Here is a 13,254-nt window from a genome sequence, read left to right as displayed (position 1 = left end):
GTGCCCCGCTAAATCGAAGCTGGTCGAACGCCAAAGTGAATCCGAGCGGAGGGAATCTCTCTCTCTCTCTCTCGCTCTCTTTTGCTCTCTTTTGCTCTCTCTCTCGCTCTCTTTTGCTCTCTCACTCTCTCGCTCTCTATCTCTCTTTTGCTCTCTCTCTCTCGCTCTCTATCTCTCTTTTGCTCTCTCTCTCTCTCGCTCTCTATCTCTCTTTTGCTCTCTCTCGCTCTCTTTTGCTCTCTTTTGTTCTCTCTCTCACTCTCTCTCTCGCTCTCTATCTCTCTTTTGCTCTCTCTCGCTCTCCATCTCTCTTTTGCTCTCTCTCGCTCTCTATCTCTCTTTTGCTCTCTCTCTCGCTCTCTATTTCTCTTTTGCTCTCTTTCTCTCTCTCTCGCTCTCTATTTCTCTTTTGCTCTCTTTCTCTCTCTCTCGCTCTCTCGCTCTCTTTTGCTCTCTCTCCCGCTCTCTATCTCTCTTTCTCTCTCTCTCTCTCTCTCTCTCTCTCTCTCTCTCTCTCTCGGTAACGGAACGCCGTGAAAAATCGCGTCGCGAAAGTCTACGCGCACGCCGCTTTCTTTTGATTTATCAGTGGTTAACGACCCGAGGCGACGGCACGGTAATGTCCTCGCTTATTAATCAGTCCAGAAAACGTACAAAGTGCCCGCGCGGCTTTGGGTCTCTTTCGTAACGGGACGGTCGACTTTATTTTCGCGTTCCCGCGAAACGTACGTACGCGAAGCCGCTCGTGTGCACCGAGCGACGCGCGCCGCTCTGAAACGTATGATTTACGAGAACCAAGTAACGCCAACAGCTGATCGTCTGACACAGTTCTATCTGAATCTACTAATGCGAGCGCGCCGCGCTGACACCAGCCGCACATCGCGGCACCCGACCCCCGCGCGCACCCCGCGCCCACCCGACTGGCTAATATAGCCGAAACGCGAACGAAACTCGGATTTTCAGCTTCCATCGAAATCAATGAAATTTTGGATACGCATTCCGAAATATTCATATCATGCGGTTAGCGTTGTTGCGTGTGTAAGTTACGGTAATTATGCTGTATATGTTCGATTTTCTTCAGATTTTCTTTAAATACGACGATTTTTATGTTAGGCGATTAAGTATGAAATTGGATACTTTGCTCTATAATTTGACTGTGGAAAAATATAAAATGTAGAATGTGAAATATACAGTATACAATTTAATAAAGAATATCAAAGTATGGGGTTAAACTTTTCCTTGGGGGTTTCTATTTTTTGGACTTTCCAGTGGGCTTTTCAATGGATTTTGTCGCGAGAAGTCCAAAAATCGAGGTCCCGAATCTAGGAATGTAATTAAAAGTCCTGAATTAATTCGTTGAGAAGTTATGCGCGTCCAACGTTGACGAATTTATTCTAATCGTTATTTTTACCAAGTCAAATCGTTTTTTGATTAAATAAGAGTTCTAATTTGAAGTTCAAACAGTGAAAAGTATTGAAGTTATTCCCATAATTAAATGTAATTCAATAATAATAATAATAATAATATTTACAAATTAGAAATTACAGATATTAACAAATGTCCAATTATATAAGATAAGATAAAATGAAGATAATTTATTGGTCTGTTTCATGTAGGACACATTGTATAACAGGAATTGACAGTACTCAATCGTTTTTGATAATAATGAAATGAAAACGATAATGCTCGAATTTGTTCATATATCTCGACGTTTCGTTACTGTGATACATATTAACAATATAAATTTTTCTATCATACTCTTAAGAACTGAAAAAAATGATTTTGACGTAGACGAGTATGCTTTCTAACTGCTAATTATGATATTCTCCCGAAGAATATCCAACAGATTATTATATTTTATTTATTATATATTAATTATTTACAGATATTACTTTTTTTCTACGTGACGTAACTCTCTTGACATCGACAATATTTACAAAACGTACAATGTTACCCGTAAAACTTAAATATATATATAAATATTATAAACTATAAATTACTAAATAAATACTGAAACAATAAATTTCGTTATTTTCAATATTACAGTCCAACTTCTGTCCCTTTTCTAAGCGTAGAAACTATCGCAAATAAAATCGTATTCAAGAGCGTTTTCTTAAGGACCTTTTATTAGTTTTATTTACACTTCAATCACTATCACTCGAAAGATAGCGAATTTAAAACGAACTTGCGAACGTGTCTCCTTTAGAATATATTCATCGAAATAGGAAGTTTCATAGCTGAATAAATAAAAAAAAAGTGTACGTTTCATCGTAGTTTCATGCGTTTCGAGTTATGGTTCCAGCTGAAACTATTATACTTGATCATTGTTCTATCAACGGAACGTATTCGCAATGGTATCTACACGATTTGTATAATTGTGCAACTATTTGCGCATCCTCTAATGCATTAGCGCGGCGGCATAATTTATTCGCGGGAAATTTGCAAAAACCGATAGTATAAAGTAGTAAAGCCGCGATGCGTTCTTTGCACATTTTTGCTCGATTTATCCGACCTTAAGTGGGCTGAGACGTTGGAACGGCGCGCACAAAAACCGAGTTTCAATGCTTCGCGTTCTCTCAAACGATCGCGACGTCTCGGTTATAAAACGAAAAAAAAGCCTACATATCGGAAGGATTAACAGGCGTTCGTGTCGCGTAGTCGAAGAATAATTATTTTGCAATTGCACGCTTGTATTCGCACAAAAGAACGTGTCCGCGCGGGTTCGATTAATTGCGAGCAATTTCTTACGCGCGATTCACAACGGAGATTGCTATTATATCGTTAACAGATTCTACGAACCATGAATATTTTTTAACGTCGCGGTACACTTTTAAGGCGCGTTCCTCGTCGAAAGATCGAGAAATATCTGTGCAACCCGACTGTATTAAAATTTGCGCGCGTTTATCGCATTGTTTATTTTTCATCGTTCGTCGAACCCCGGCATCTTTCGTCGTTCGATCAACGCAATCGCCCGATTGATACTAATTAAATAAATTAATAAATCTCAATGCTCGCGTTAGTTATATTACAGACAGCCACGAAAAATGTTGTAATACCTCGCGAACTCTGTTTCCCCGAGCGTAAATGTGTGTTGATACGGTTTCAAATCCCTATCACTGCTACCGACAGTCTGTTTTTCTTCCTGATTCTTTCGGCGAATCACGCGAACTTCCCTCGGTTTCAACCGGCAAGAAACTTTCCTACCTATCGCTCTTTGCTTTTTCAACTCTTCGCGAAGAGAGGCATTTAATTCGGTCGCTCGGGTCGTTTTCTTTATTTTTTCTCCTTCTCTTCCTTCTTTTTTTTTGTCAGGAAACGGCGATGGAATTTCAGTCCTTCGCGAGGAATCGAGAACGGCCGGCGAAGAAACACGACGAGCATTACAACCGTAACAACCGGCGATAGAGTAACGATAATCGGCAAGATTAGCGCGCGAACATTGATCTTGTTGAAATTCGGATTCGCACCGCAGCGAAATTCGATTGATAGAAAGCTCGTAATTATCGACTTGTCGGTCGCGCTCGGAGCTGGGTAAAAATATTTCATCTAAGAAATGCAAATATTTACAAATGCAATTCTCTCAGCTGTGTTACATATGCTTCGTTTTAAATAGCAATTTATTTCTGTGTCAAATAAAATACTAGTTGAGATACTTAATTGATTTTACAAATGTATAACAAGTATTTGTATATAGTATTTATTTATATATTATTGTAATTATTATTATCATTGGGAATTTATTATTATATAGTAATTTATTATTATCATTATATTATGTTACCATATTTATATATTATATAAATATTTATTTCAAGTATTTCAGATAATATATTAGTATTTATTTATATATTACAGTAATTATATATTATCTGAAATACTTGAAATAAATATTTATATAATATATAAATATAGTAACATAATGTAATGATAATAATAAATTAATATAATAATATATAATACATAATAAATTGATTGAAATAAATATTTTCATTATTACGAGCGACACGAATTACTTGAATATTATTTTCACGGAATTCTTCCAAGCAGCCTCGAGTACATTCCTGATACACATGTTTACATTACGTTAAACGATCCAATTACACTGATTAATTAAGAGAAATACAAGAAAAAGCTTCTATCTCGAAACAATACGTGCTCGTAATTTTCCCGTTGGCACATTTTCTCTCGTAAACATACGAAATAGAATCTCGAAGAATGAATAGAAATTTCGGCACGCGAAATACTATTTCACATAATTAATTCGAACAATTATTCACGTCTCAAGGAAGCGTCATTTCAACGAATAACTTTCTTCGGCACCACCTAAATAACTATTTTTAATACATGCACTTATCTCCGTCGAATAAATCTTGAAATATCGTTCCGTGCGAACGAGAGTACGATTCATCGACTATTCCCGATACTTTCTCAAATATTTTTACCCATATCTGTCCGCACCATCGTAACAAAGCCAATGAAACAGAGATCGGCGCGAGCAACGTTTAACTTCGACAAAGTAAATTTTTCGATCGCGGACACCGACGCCGTGGCAACTAAAATTGCGCCCGACTCTCCCTTCTCGAATTTCTTCCGCAAAAATAGAAAGTTGCATAAACTACCAAAGACTAATCCGCCGTCGGTGTTGCTGCAACAGGCTCGAAATTGAATCGTCCGACTTCGCGGCGTTGTTCGCGTCTACGATCGCGTAAGCGGTGCAGTAATGTCTCCCTTACTGACGCTCAGATTGTCCACTAAACTGGACAATTCGGGAAGAGGAGATACGATTATTCTATATAATATATAGATGATAATATAGATTAAATATAGATAATAATATAATATATTATTATTAATATATTATATAAATTATATTATATTATTATATATCATATATATAATATATTATTATTCATATATTAATTGTGGACAATTTATAACTATAAAAATAAACCGCAAGGCTCGTATAATTGAATCTCCTCTTCCCAAACTGTCCACTTTCGTGGTCAATCTGGGCGTTAATTAGAGAGACATTACTGTACAGTAATGTCTCCATTACTGGCGCTCAGATTGTCCACTAAACTGGACAATTTGGGAAGAGGAGATACGATTATTCTATATAATATATAGATGATAATATAGATTAAATATAGATAATAATATAATATATTATTATTAATATATTATATAAATTATATTATATTATTATATATCATATATATAATATATTATTATTCATATATTATATAAATTATATTATATTATTATATATCATATATATAATATATTATTATTCATATATTAATTGTGGACAATTTATAACTATAAAAATAAACCGCAAGGCTCGAATAATCGAATCTCCTCTTCCCAAACTGTCCACTTTCGTGGTCAATCTGGGCGTTAATTAGAGAGACATTACTGTACAGTAATGTCTCCATTACTGACGCTCAGATTGTCCACTAAAATGGATAATGTGGGGAGAGGAGGTACGATTATTCTATATAATATATAGATGGTAATATAGATTGAATAATAGATTAAATATAGATTATAATATAACATATTATTATTAATATATTAATTGTGGATAATTTATAACTATAAAAATAAACCGCAAGGCTCGAATAATCGTATCTCCTCTTCCCAAACTGTCCAGTTTCGTGGTCAATCTGGGCGTTAAATAGAGAAACATTGCTATACAGTAATGTCTCCCTTACTGACACTCAGATTGTCTCCCAAAAAGTGACAATTTGGGAAGAGGAGAGACGATTATTCGAGCCTTGCGGCTCGTTTTTATAATTGTGGACAATTTATAACTATAAAAATAAACCGCGGGGCTCGAATAATAATCGTATCTCCTCTTCCCAAATTGTCCATTTTTGTGCGCAATCTGCGCGTCAATTAGAGAGACATTGCTGTATAATGCGCGCGAACCGGGCCGCAGCGGTAATAGGTAAATAAAGGAGACCGAACGCGAGAAACACGGGGTTATACTAAATTAGATGAACCTACGCGTTGTGTTCGGCGACAGGTTTCTCGAGCCGCGTTGCACCGACGTCGCGCGACGCGACGCGACGCGACGGGGAATCGTGCTAACGCGGTTTTCGAAGCGAACGAAAGTCCTTTCTAAACGCGCCGTTGCGTTCGAGCGGCGCGCACACCGCTCTCTGTACCTTTCCCACCCGTTTATTTTTCATAGAGAAGGATTAAAACCGCGTGCAACGCAGATTCTTTCGCGGAAACCATTTTTCTTTTGCGGAAACACACTATCGAACGTTGAAAACGTTCGCGCCGGGAACGCGCGATTCTCTTTTGCGTGCGCGTTCCGATGCACAAAGTGTTTCGGCCCGAGCGAAGAAGAAGGAGCTCTGTATCTCGAAGCTGGAATCGTAGCTATGCGATGAAATAGCGTTACGTTCTTTTTGCGAGAGAAAATCGAACCGAAAAACGCGAGAGGCGCGTGCTGCTGCGGAATGCGGCTGACTACCATGCGTCCGTCTATCGTTTGCCGTTTCTACTTAGAGTAGATCCGGACGGTATACAGTAATGTCTCTCTAATTGACGCTCAGATTGTCCAAAGAAATTAGACAATTTGGGAAGAGGAGATACGATTATTCGAGCCTTGCGACTCGTTTTTATAGTTACCGATTTTCAACGATTCTGAAAACGAGCCGTAGGGCTCGAGTAATCGTATCTCCTCTTCCCAAATTGTCCATTTTTGTGCACAATTTCGTCCACAATCTGATTGTGGACGAAAATGGACAATTTGGGAAGAGGAGATACGATTATTCGAGCCTTGCGACTCGTTTTTATAGTTACCGATTTTTAACGATTATGAAAACGATCAGCGGGGCTCGAGTAATCGTATTTCCTCTTCCCAAATTGTCCATTTTTGTGCACAATTTCGTCCACAATCTGATTGTGGACAAAAATGGACAATTTGGGAAGAGGAGATACGATTATTCGAGCCTTGCGACTCGTTTTTATAGTTACCGATTTTTAACGATTATGAAAACGATCCGCGGGGCTCGAGTAATCGTATCTCCTCTTCCCAAATTGTCCATTTTTTGCACAATTTCGTCCACAATCTGATTGTGGACGAAAATGGACAATTTGGGATGAGGAGATACGATTATACGAGCCCTGCAACTCGTTTTTATAGTTGTTGACAATCGATAATCATAAAAAACGAGCCACAAGGCTCGAACAATCGTATCTCTTCTTCCCAAATTGTCCATCTTTGTGCACAATTTCATCCACAATCAGATTATGAACGAAAATGGACAATTTGGGAAGAGGAGATACGATTGTACGAGCCTTGTGGCTCGTTTTTATAGTTGTTGACAATCGATAATCATAAAAAAGGAGACACAAGGCTCGAACAATCCTATCTCCTCTTCTCAAATTGTCCATTTGTGTGCACAAATTCATCCAAAATCAGATTGTGGGCGAAAATGGACAATTTGGGAAGAGGAGATACGATTATACGAACCTTGCGGCTCGTTTTTATAGTTGTTAACAATCGATAATCATAAAAAACGAGCCACAAGGCTCGAACAATCGTGTCTCCTCTTCCAAAATTGTCCATTTTCATGGACAATCTGAGCGTCAATTAGAGAGACATTACTGTAACGTGTTCTCCATCGTACGAACTGCTGGATGTAATCGATCATCGACATTTAACATTACTGACCTCTTGTCGTATCGTTTTTCTTGCAATTACAGTAATTCGAATTATTTCGATACAACGATTTTTCGAAAGAAAATGAAACTTTATGGAACGTTTGATGCGTTCAGTGCCGCGTGAATCGCGTATGGGTGACACTAATTTTTAACTAGCTTTTCGAAATTCATTTTCATCGTAATATGTTGAACGAACTGAATGTTACTAGGACTCGTAGAATACAAAATAGCTGAACTAATATTTTCTGTCGAAAATGTCCACTTTCTAGTCTCGGTTTCGTTAATTAACCCTTTGCACTCGAATGGCGACTTTGTGGCGTCGCTAAAAATTGTTATATTATTTTTCAAGATTATTCAGACAAGTAAAATTGCATTTCACTTTCCAATATGCTGAATTTCATGTGCATAAATCGCAACAAATTATATAAAATAGAAATACTGTAGATCAGAAATCACGTTTTGGATTTCGGATTCAAACTACTTCGACTGCAAAGGGTTAAATAACTTCGATATTTTGCGAATTTGTCGAGTCGACATTCGGCACTGAACATGTTCAATATTAGTGACAAAGGAACAGAATTCAATTCCGACTTCACAATTCGATTCCAGCTAATCGCAAGAAATCTCTCGTTAAAATACAGCAATGAATTAAAAAGCACAAAAAAATGTCCATTTACGAAACGAAAAACGATCCGAACGGTGCCGATGCACACTGAAGTGCACCGCGGATTGCAAGCGGAACCTTTCAATCTCATATTTTCCCTACGACGAAGTTCCGAAAGCTCTGCCACAGTCAGAAGCATTTACTTTTCGTGGAAGACGCGTTACGAGATCATCGTCATCGAACGTCAAACGCGCGTCATCAATGTTACGTTCGTACAAAAACGGAGAACTTGGAAGGGCTTGTTTTCCCTTGACGAAGTTCCGTTCGATCGCGCACAATGCCGAAAGCGAAATCCGCGTCCAGCAACGGACAGCCGAAAACACCGGCGCAGTTCGTCGAATCGAAACTCTTTTCGCACGAGTCCGCCGCGAGTTTGCAGCGGCGTGCCCGCCTTATCTACGATCCTCCAGTGTACACTGTTTCAAGTAGCTGAGTGCATTTTTAAGGATCACCCTATCTAGCGAACGGCTTCAAGCGCTTATCCGATTCGTCATAAAGAAAACTTTCCGAACTTGCGCGCGGAGCCTTCGAAAGACAACGCGCGGCCGCTAAATGATCGCGAAGCGACTCGTTCGATTGCTGTTTCTCTTTTCGTTTTAGATGCAAGAAACTCGTTTCGATGGAACAACTCGCGACAGTCGAAGTCTATCGTTCTTCGTGATAGGCGCTAAATCGAGATGCCAATTTTCGTTACTTTTCCTTCAGCTTGTTAAGAAAAATGGAGAATTTGGGAAAAGCAGTCGTCTTATCATCGGTAAAAAATGCAACAAAGTTTATTTAGCTTAGTTTAGTTACTTCGATTTCCAGAGTCTTCTTCATAAGAAATGCCTAAATGCAAAAAAATACGTGCATAAACTTTTATCACGCAAAAGTTATTTCGCGTTGTATTATAACTTTTCACTTCGCTTTTATAATTATTGAGAATCGGCAAAAACGAGCCGCGAGGCTCGAACAATCGCATCTCCACTTCCCAAATTGAAGGAAAATTAAAATAAAAATTGACTGCGCCTAGAAACAAGCGATCCGACTTCGAAGCGATCCAAAATCTGTGCACCTTTCGCGAACTTTCAACCGCGAATCTCCCACAACAGTCGAAGAATCGAGTGAAGAAGAAGGCGAGCGTCTTCAGTTGACTCTTCGCGGTTCATTGGAACGCGATTCGTAACAGTTACAATCGCCCCCCTATCCAAAACTTTCAGCGCGTGGCCAATTAGTCGGTCGCGGACAGAACTATTTTCGCGATACGATTAAATTTCGAATGCGACAAAATTTCGCGCGCTCGTCTGCTCCGCGATCTAACCGCCTTCGCCTGCCCATTCGAAATGAAGTGTTATTTTAAGCAACAGCCCCGGCTGTATCTTGCGTTTCCGCGTAACAGAAATCTCGGTCCAATTAACGACGCTCGAAAAGCAGTTTTCTCGAGTCTCTTGGAGAATGAAAACGCGTCGCCATCGAGCACGAGTGAATAAAACGCGGACGGAGGAACGTTCTCTCGGTTATGCCACGAGCATCTTCGACGACGCTGCTCGTACGTTAACCCCGCGAAGGTCGCGGCCGAACTGACGGATACATGTGCAATCATTTTGCAAATATTTGCGAACATCGCGGGGCTCTTGCTTGCGAAGAACAGCGGGCACGTATGATACAGCAAGTCCCTGCACGATGCACCGGCGATCGCTAACAGAGAAGAAAAGCGTTTCCGTCGCGCGTCTTGGATCGATCGATCCGCGCGAAAGCGCGTTCGAAAAATTCGTTCAACGGAGTGCAACGGATCCGATCATGTTACGTTCGATCATTTCATGTAATCTGCCCTCGTCACGCTGAATTCTCTCATCTGCGTTCGTATCGCGCTGGCAGCAACGCGGAAATATGTTCGCAACGCGTACATATTTCGCTGAAAAATTTCGCCAAAATGACTCGGGACACGCGACGCGTTCGTTCGAAACAGCTGTGCGCGCGCCGTTCGTTCGTCGAACAGTTCGCTAAACTTTTCTAGACTAAAAGGAACTAGAAGACTGTCCGAAGACTGTCCGTTTACTTCGATAGCTGTCTACGAACGAAGAGAATTCGAGAATGCCGCGGTAAAAGACGAGATATTGGATCGAACAGACCCGACATTCCGCGATCGCAGGAGCCTATAAACGAAGCGGAGAGAAGAAGCCACGGTTTCGAAAAGCCACGATTTGCCTCCGATTTAACGGGAAGATCGCGGAACACATCCCCGTCCATCCCTTTATCAGCAATCCGCGGGTCCGACGCAATTTTCCGTAAACGCGCGGCATCTCGGCGAACTTTCAGGACCTCGGCTCGGCTAACTTGGAACGTTACGACGTCCGCGCGAGCATTTCGTCGCCGCTTCCGCGGGCAACGAGGGGCGGCCGGCCAGGTGATCCGGCCTGCGACGATCGTCGGAAAGATCCGCGTCCGCTCGCGAACGCGCGCGCGTAAATCCGCGCGCCGCTCCGCGCCGTCGAGAGTCCCGCGTGTCCCTCGGATCGGAAAAATTCGCGGAACTTCCCGGAGCGCAATGAGCCGCGACAATTTCACGCGGCGCGATCGTTAAATGCCCAACGGTACGTGCGTATGTGCGTAGGGCGAGACGGATGACCGGAATAGAAGAGAGGAACGGCGAGGAGAGGGACCGCGAAGACGACGAAGACGGCGAGAGAGAGAGAGAGAGAGAGAGACGGAACCGCGGCGTAACGGTTCGCGAGGGTGGGCGGGGTGCAGCAGAGGGCGGGTGGAAGGGGTCCGGCAACAAGGACAGAGAGCGTGCGAGAGAGACAGAGAGCCAGGAAGAGAGAGCGAGAGAGGGAGAGAGAGAGAAAGATAGACGGTTCGGCCACGCGAGAAGGACGGAGCTAGAGCACGCGACCTTCGCGAAACGTCAAACGTCTATGCTGTTTAGCATGCAGGGCCGTATGACTGAAAGAGGTCTCTCTACACAGACTCCCGATCACCTGCCGGGACACGTTCGCTCGCCGTTCGACGGGGAATCGTTCGATTTAGCCGAGTTCCCGCGGGCCGCTCGCGGGCCGAGCCGAGCCGAGTTTTCGAGGGAACCCCGCGGACAGGCCGCGGACCCTATCAGCCCCGACCGGACGGCTGGACGTGTCACGTGACCGGCGAAAACCCGGAACGATCTATTTCATCGAGCGGCAGCTCGAGGAACGCGGACGGATCCGGAGCTAGGCTGTCAATACGATCAGAAATTTCCGCGAAGAGGTTCGCCGGCGAAGAGTGGAAACGGCCGTGACAGCGTGTCTCCCCGCGAGCCAACCGTTCGATTTCCGCGGTTACGGCGCGGAATACGAACGCCGTCCCGTCGTTCCGCCGTTATATTCCCCCTTTCGCCGACCAACCGTGTCCCTCGAACGATTTCTTTCCCACCCTCCCCCCCCCCCCCACCCCACCTTGCAATCGACGGAGAAAATCTCTCTTTTCGTCGCTCGCTTGCTTTTCTGTTTTTCCGTGTTTTTTTTTGTTCCCTGTTTGTTTTTATTTTTCTTTTCGCTTCGTTTCTTTTGCTTTTGTAGTTGTCGCTCACCGAAAAAGCATTCTGCTCACCGATCGCCCGCTTGACTCCCGTCGTCCTCCAAAAATCTCGGCTTACTCCCGACGCACGTGTGATATTTTCGTCCCGCCGTGGCGGCTCACGGAACACGCACTCTTCGCCTCACGTTTCGCTTCAACACCAATCGAAATAGAAAGAGAGAGAGAGAGAGAGAGAGAGAGAGAGAGAAAGAGAGACAGAGAGAGACAGATAGAGAGAAATAGAAAGAGAAAGAGAGATAAGTTTCGTGTACACCACGGCAATTAGAACCATTCTCCTACAATTTCTTCCTTCCGCTCCTTTCGATCCGTCCCGGCGTGGTCGCAGCCCGTTTCTTTCTCCGTTCACGAGGACGTTCGGCACACTTGTCGCGCGCTGAACAGCGCGTCGACCGAAGGTTTAGGCGCGTAAGCGTCGCCGTTTAACGCGCGTACGTACTTCTCTTCGCGGCGTGCGTCGACGACAGTCGTCTGACGGCGTCGAACGACGCCGTTGACAACGAGGCACCGTGGTTCCTAGACGGTGGTCCATCTAAGCGCTGGCCGTGCTGCGACGACGGTACGGCTATATACGTCTCTCTTTCAAGTTTCGGCGAACTGTCACTCCTTCTGTCTTGTCCTCCTCGGAAGATCTCCGACGAAGATGTCCGACGATGACTCCGGTCATCGAAGGACACGATATCATCGTTCGCCTGTTGCGACGCGCTCGTCGCGCGTCGTCGATCCTTGCACCAGCTCTTACCGAGAGACAACGACACACGTTCGACGGGAATCTTCCTTTACGTCAACGGCGCGGCGCGGCGCGGCGCGACGTCGTTCCGAATCGAATCGGTGACACAATCCCCGGCCGACGTTGCTTTCACGAGAGCGCGTTTCACTTTTGTTTACTTTTCCCCGGGACCGCGAGCCGCGGCCGATACCGACGACGACTCATTTTCCCCGACGATTCCTATCGTCGATCGAGAGCCGCACACGCTCGACAGTCGGTTTCCCCGGATGATCGATCGAGCGGCGACGATGGATCGCGCACAGCCGCGGCGGCGGCGACGACGACATTCGGCGAGGCTCTTCACTGTGCACTTGTTGTCACGTGTCGGCGGCTCGGTGCCGTTCGCGCCGCGTACGCCGCGAATTCGTCGCGTTACCGTCCTAACACTCTCGCGGAGATGAGACTCGCGGCGATCGAACGCGGGCGGATCGATCGCGGGGAGGTCGATCGCGACGGGAGACTTTCGGGAAACGATTCGCGCAGCGAACGAACGAACGATCGAGCACAGAAGGGAAAACGAAAACGCGTTGATTCGCGCGAAAGGTCGCGACGGTGTTGACGCCGTCGCGAGAGCCGGGGATCTACGTTT

The 13,254-nt window shown here is 43.8% G+C and overlaps 1 protein-coding gene across 3 annotated transcripts in view; it reads right to left on the bottom strand.

Moving 5' to 3' along the window:
• Positions 1-13,254, bottom strand: part of mamo (zinc finger protein 628-like) — a 178,469-nt gene that overhangs the window by 164,189 nt on the left and 1,026 nt on the right. For 2 of the 3 annotated variants that reach the window (XM_076522674.1, XM_076522675.1), the window contains exon 1: positions 11,892-12,909. The exons of the other annotated variant lie outside the window; for it this stretch is intronic. In XM_076522674.1, coding sequence (XP_076378789.1) covers positions 11,892-11,902 — 11 coding nt within the window. In that variant the 5' untranslated portion in view covers positions 11,903-12,909. Of the gene's footprint in view, positions 1-11,891; positions 12,910-13,254 lie in introns of those variants that run through there. 3 annotated transcript variants of the gene reach the window in all.

This window comes from Megalopta genalis, chromosome 6 (assembly GCF_051020955.1).
Source record: "Megalopta genalis isolate 19385.01 chromosome 6, iyMegGena1_principal, whole genome shotgun sequence".
Lineage (NCBI taxonomy): Eukaryota > Metazoa > Arthropoda > Insecta > Hymenoptera > Halictidae > Megalopta > Megalopta genalis.
The sequence above is the reverse complement of the archived record's forward strand: the minus strand, read 5'-3'. Positions and strand labels throughout refer to the sequence as shown.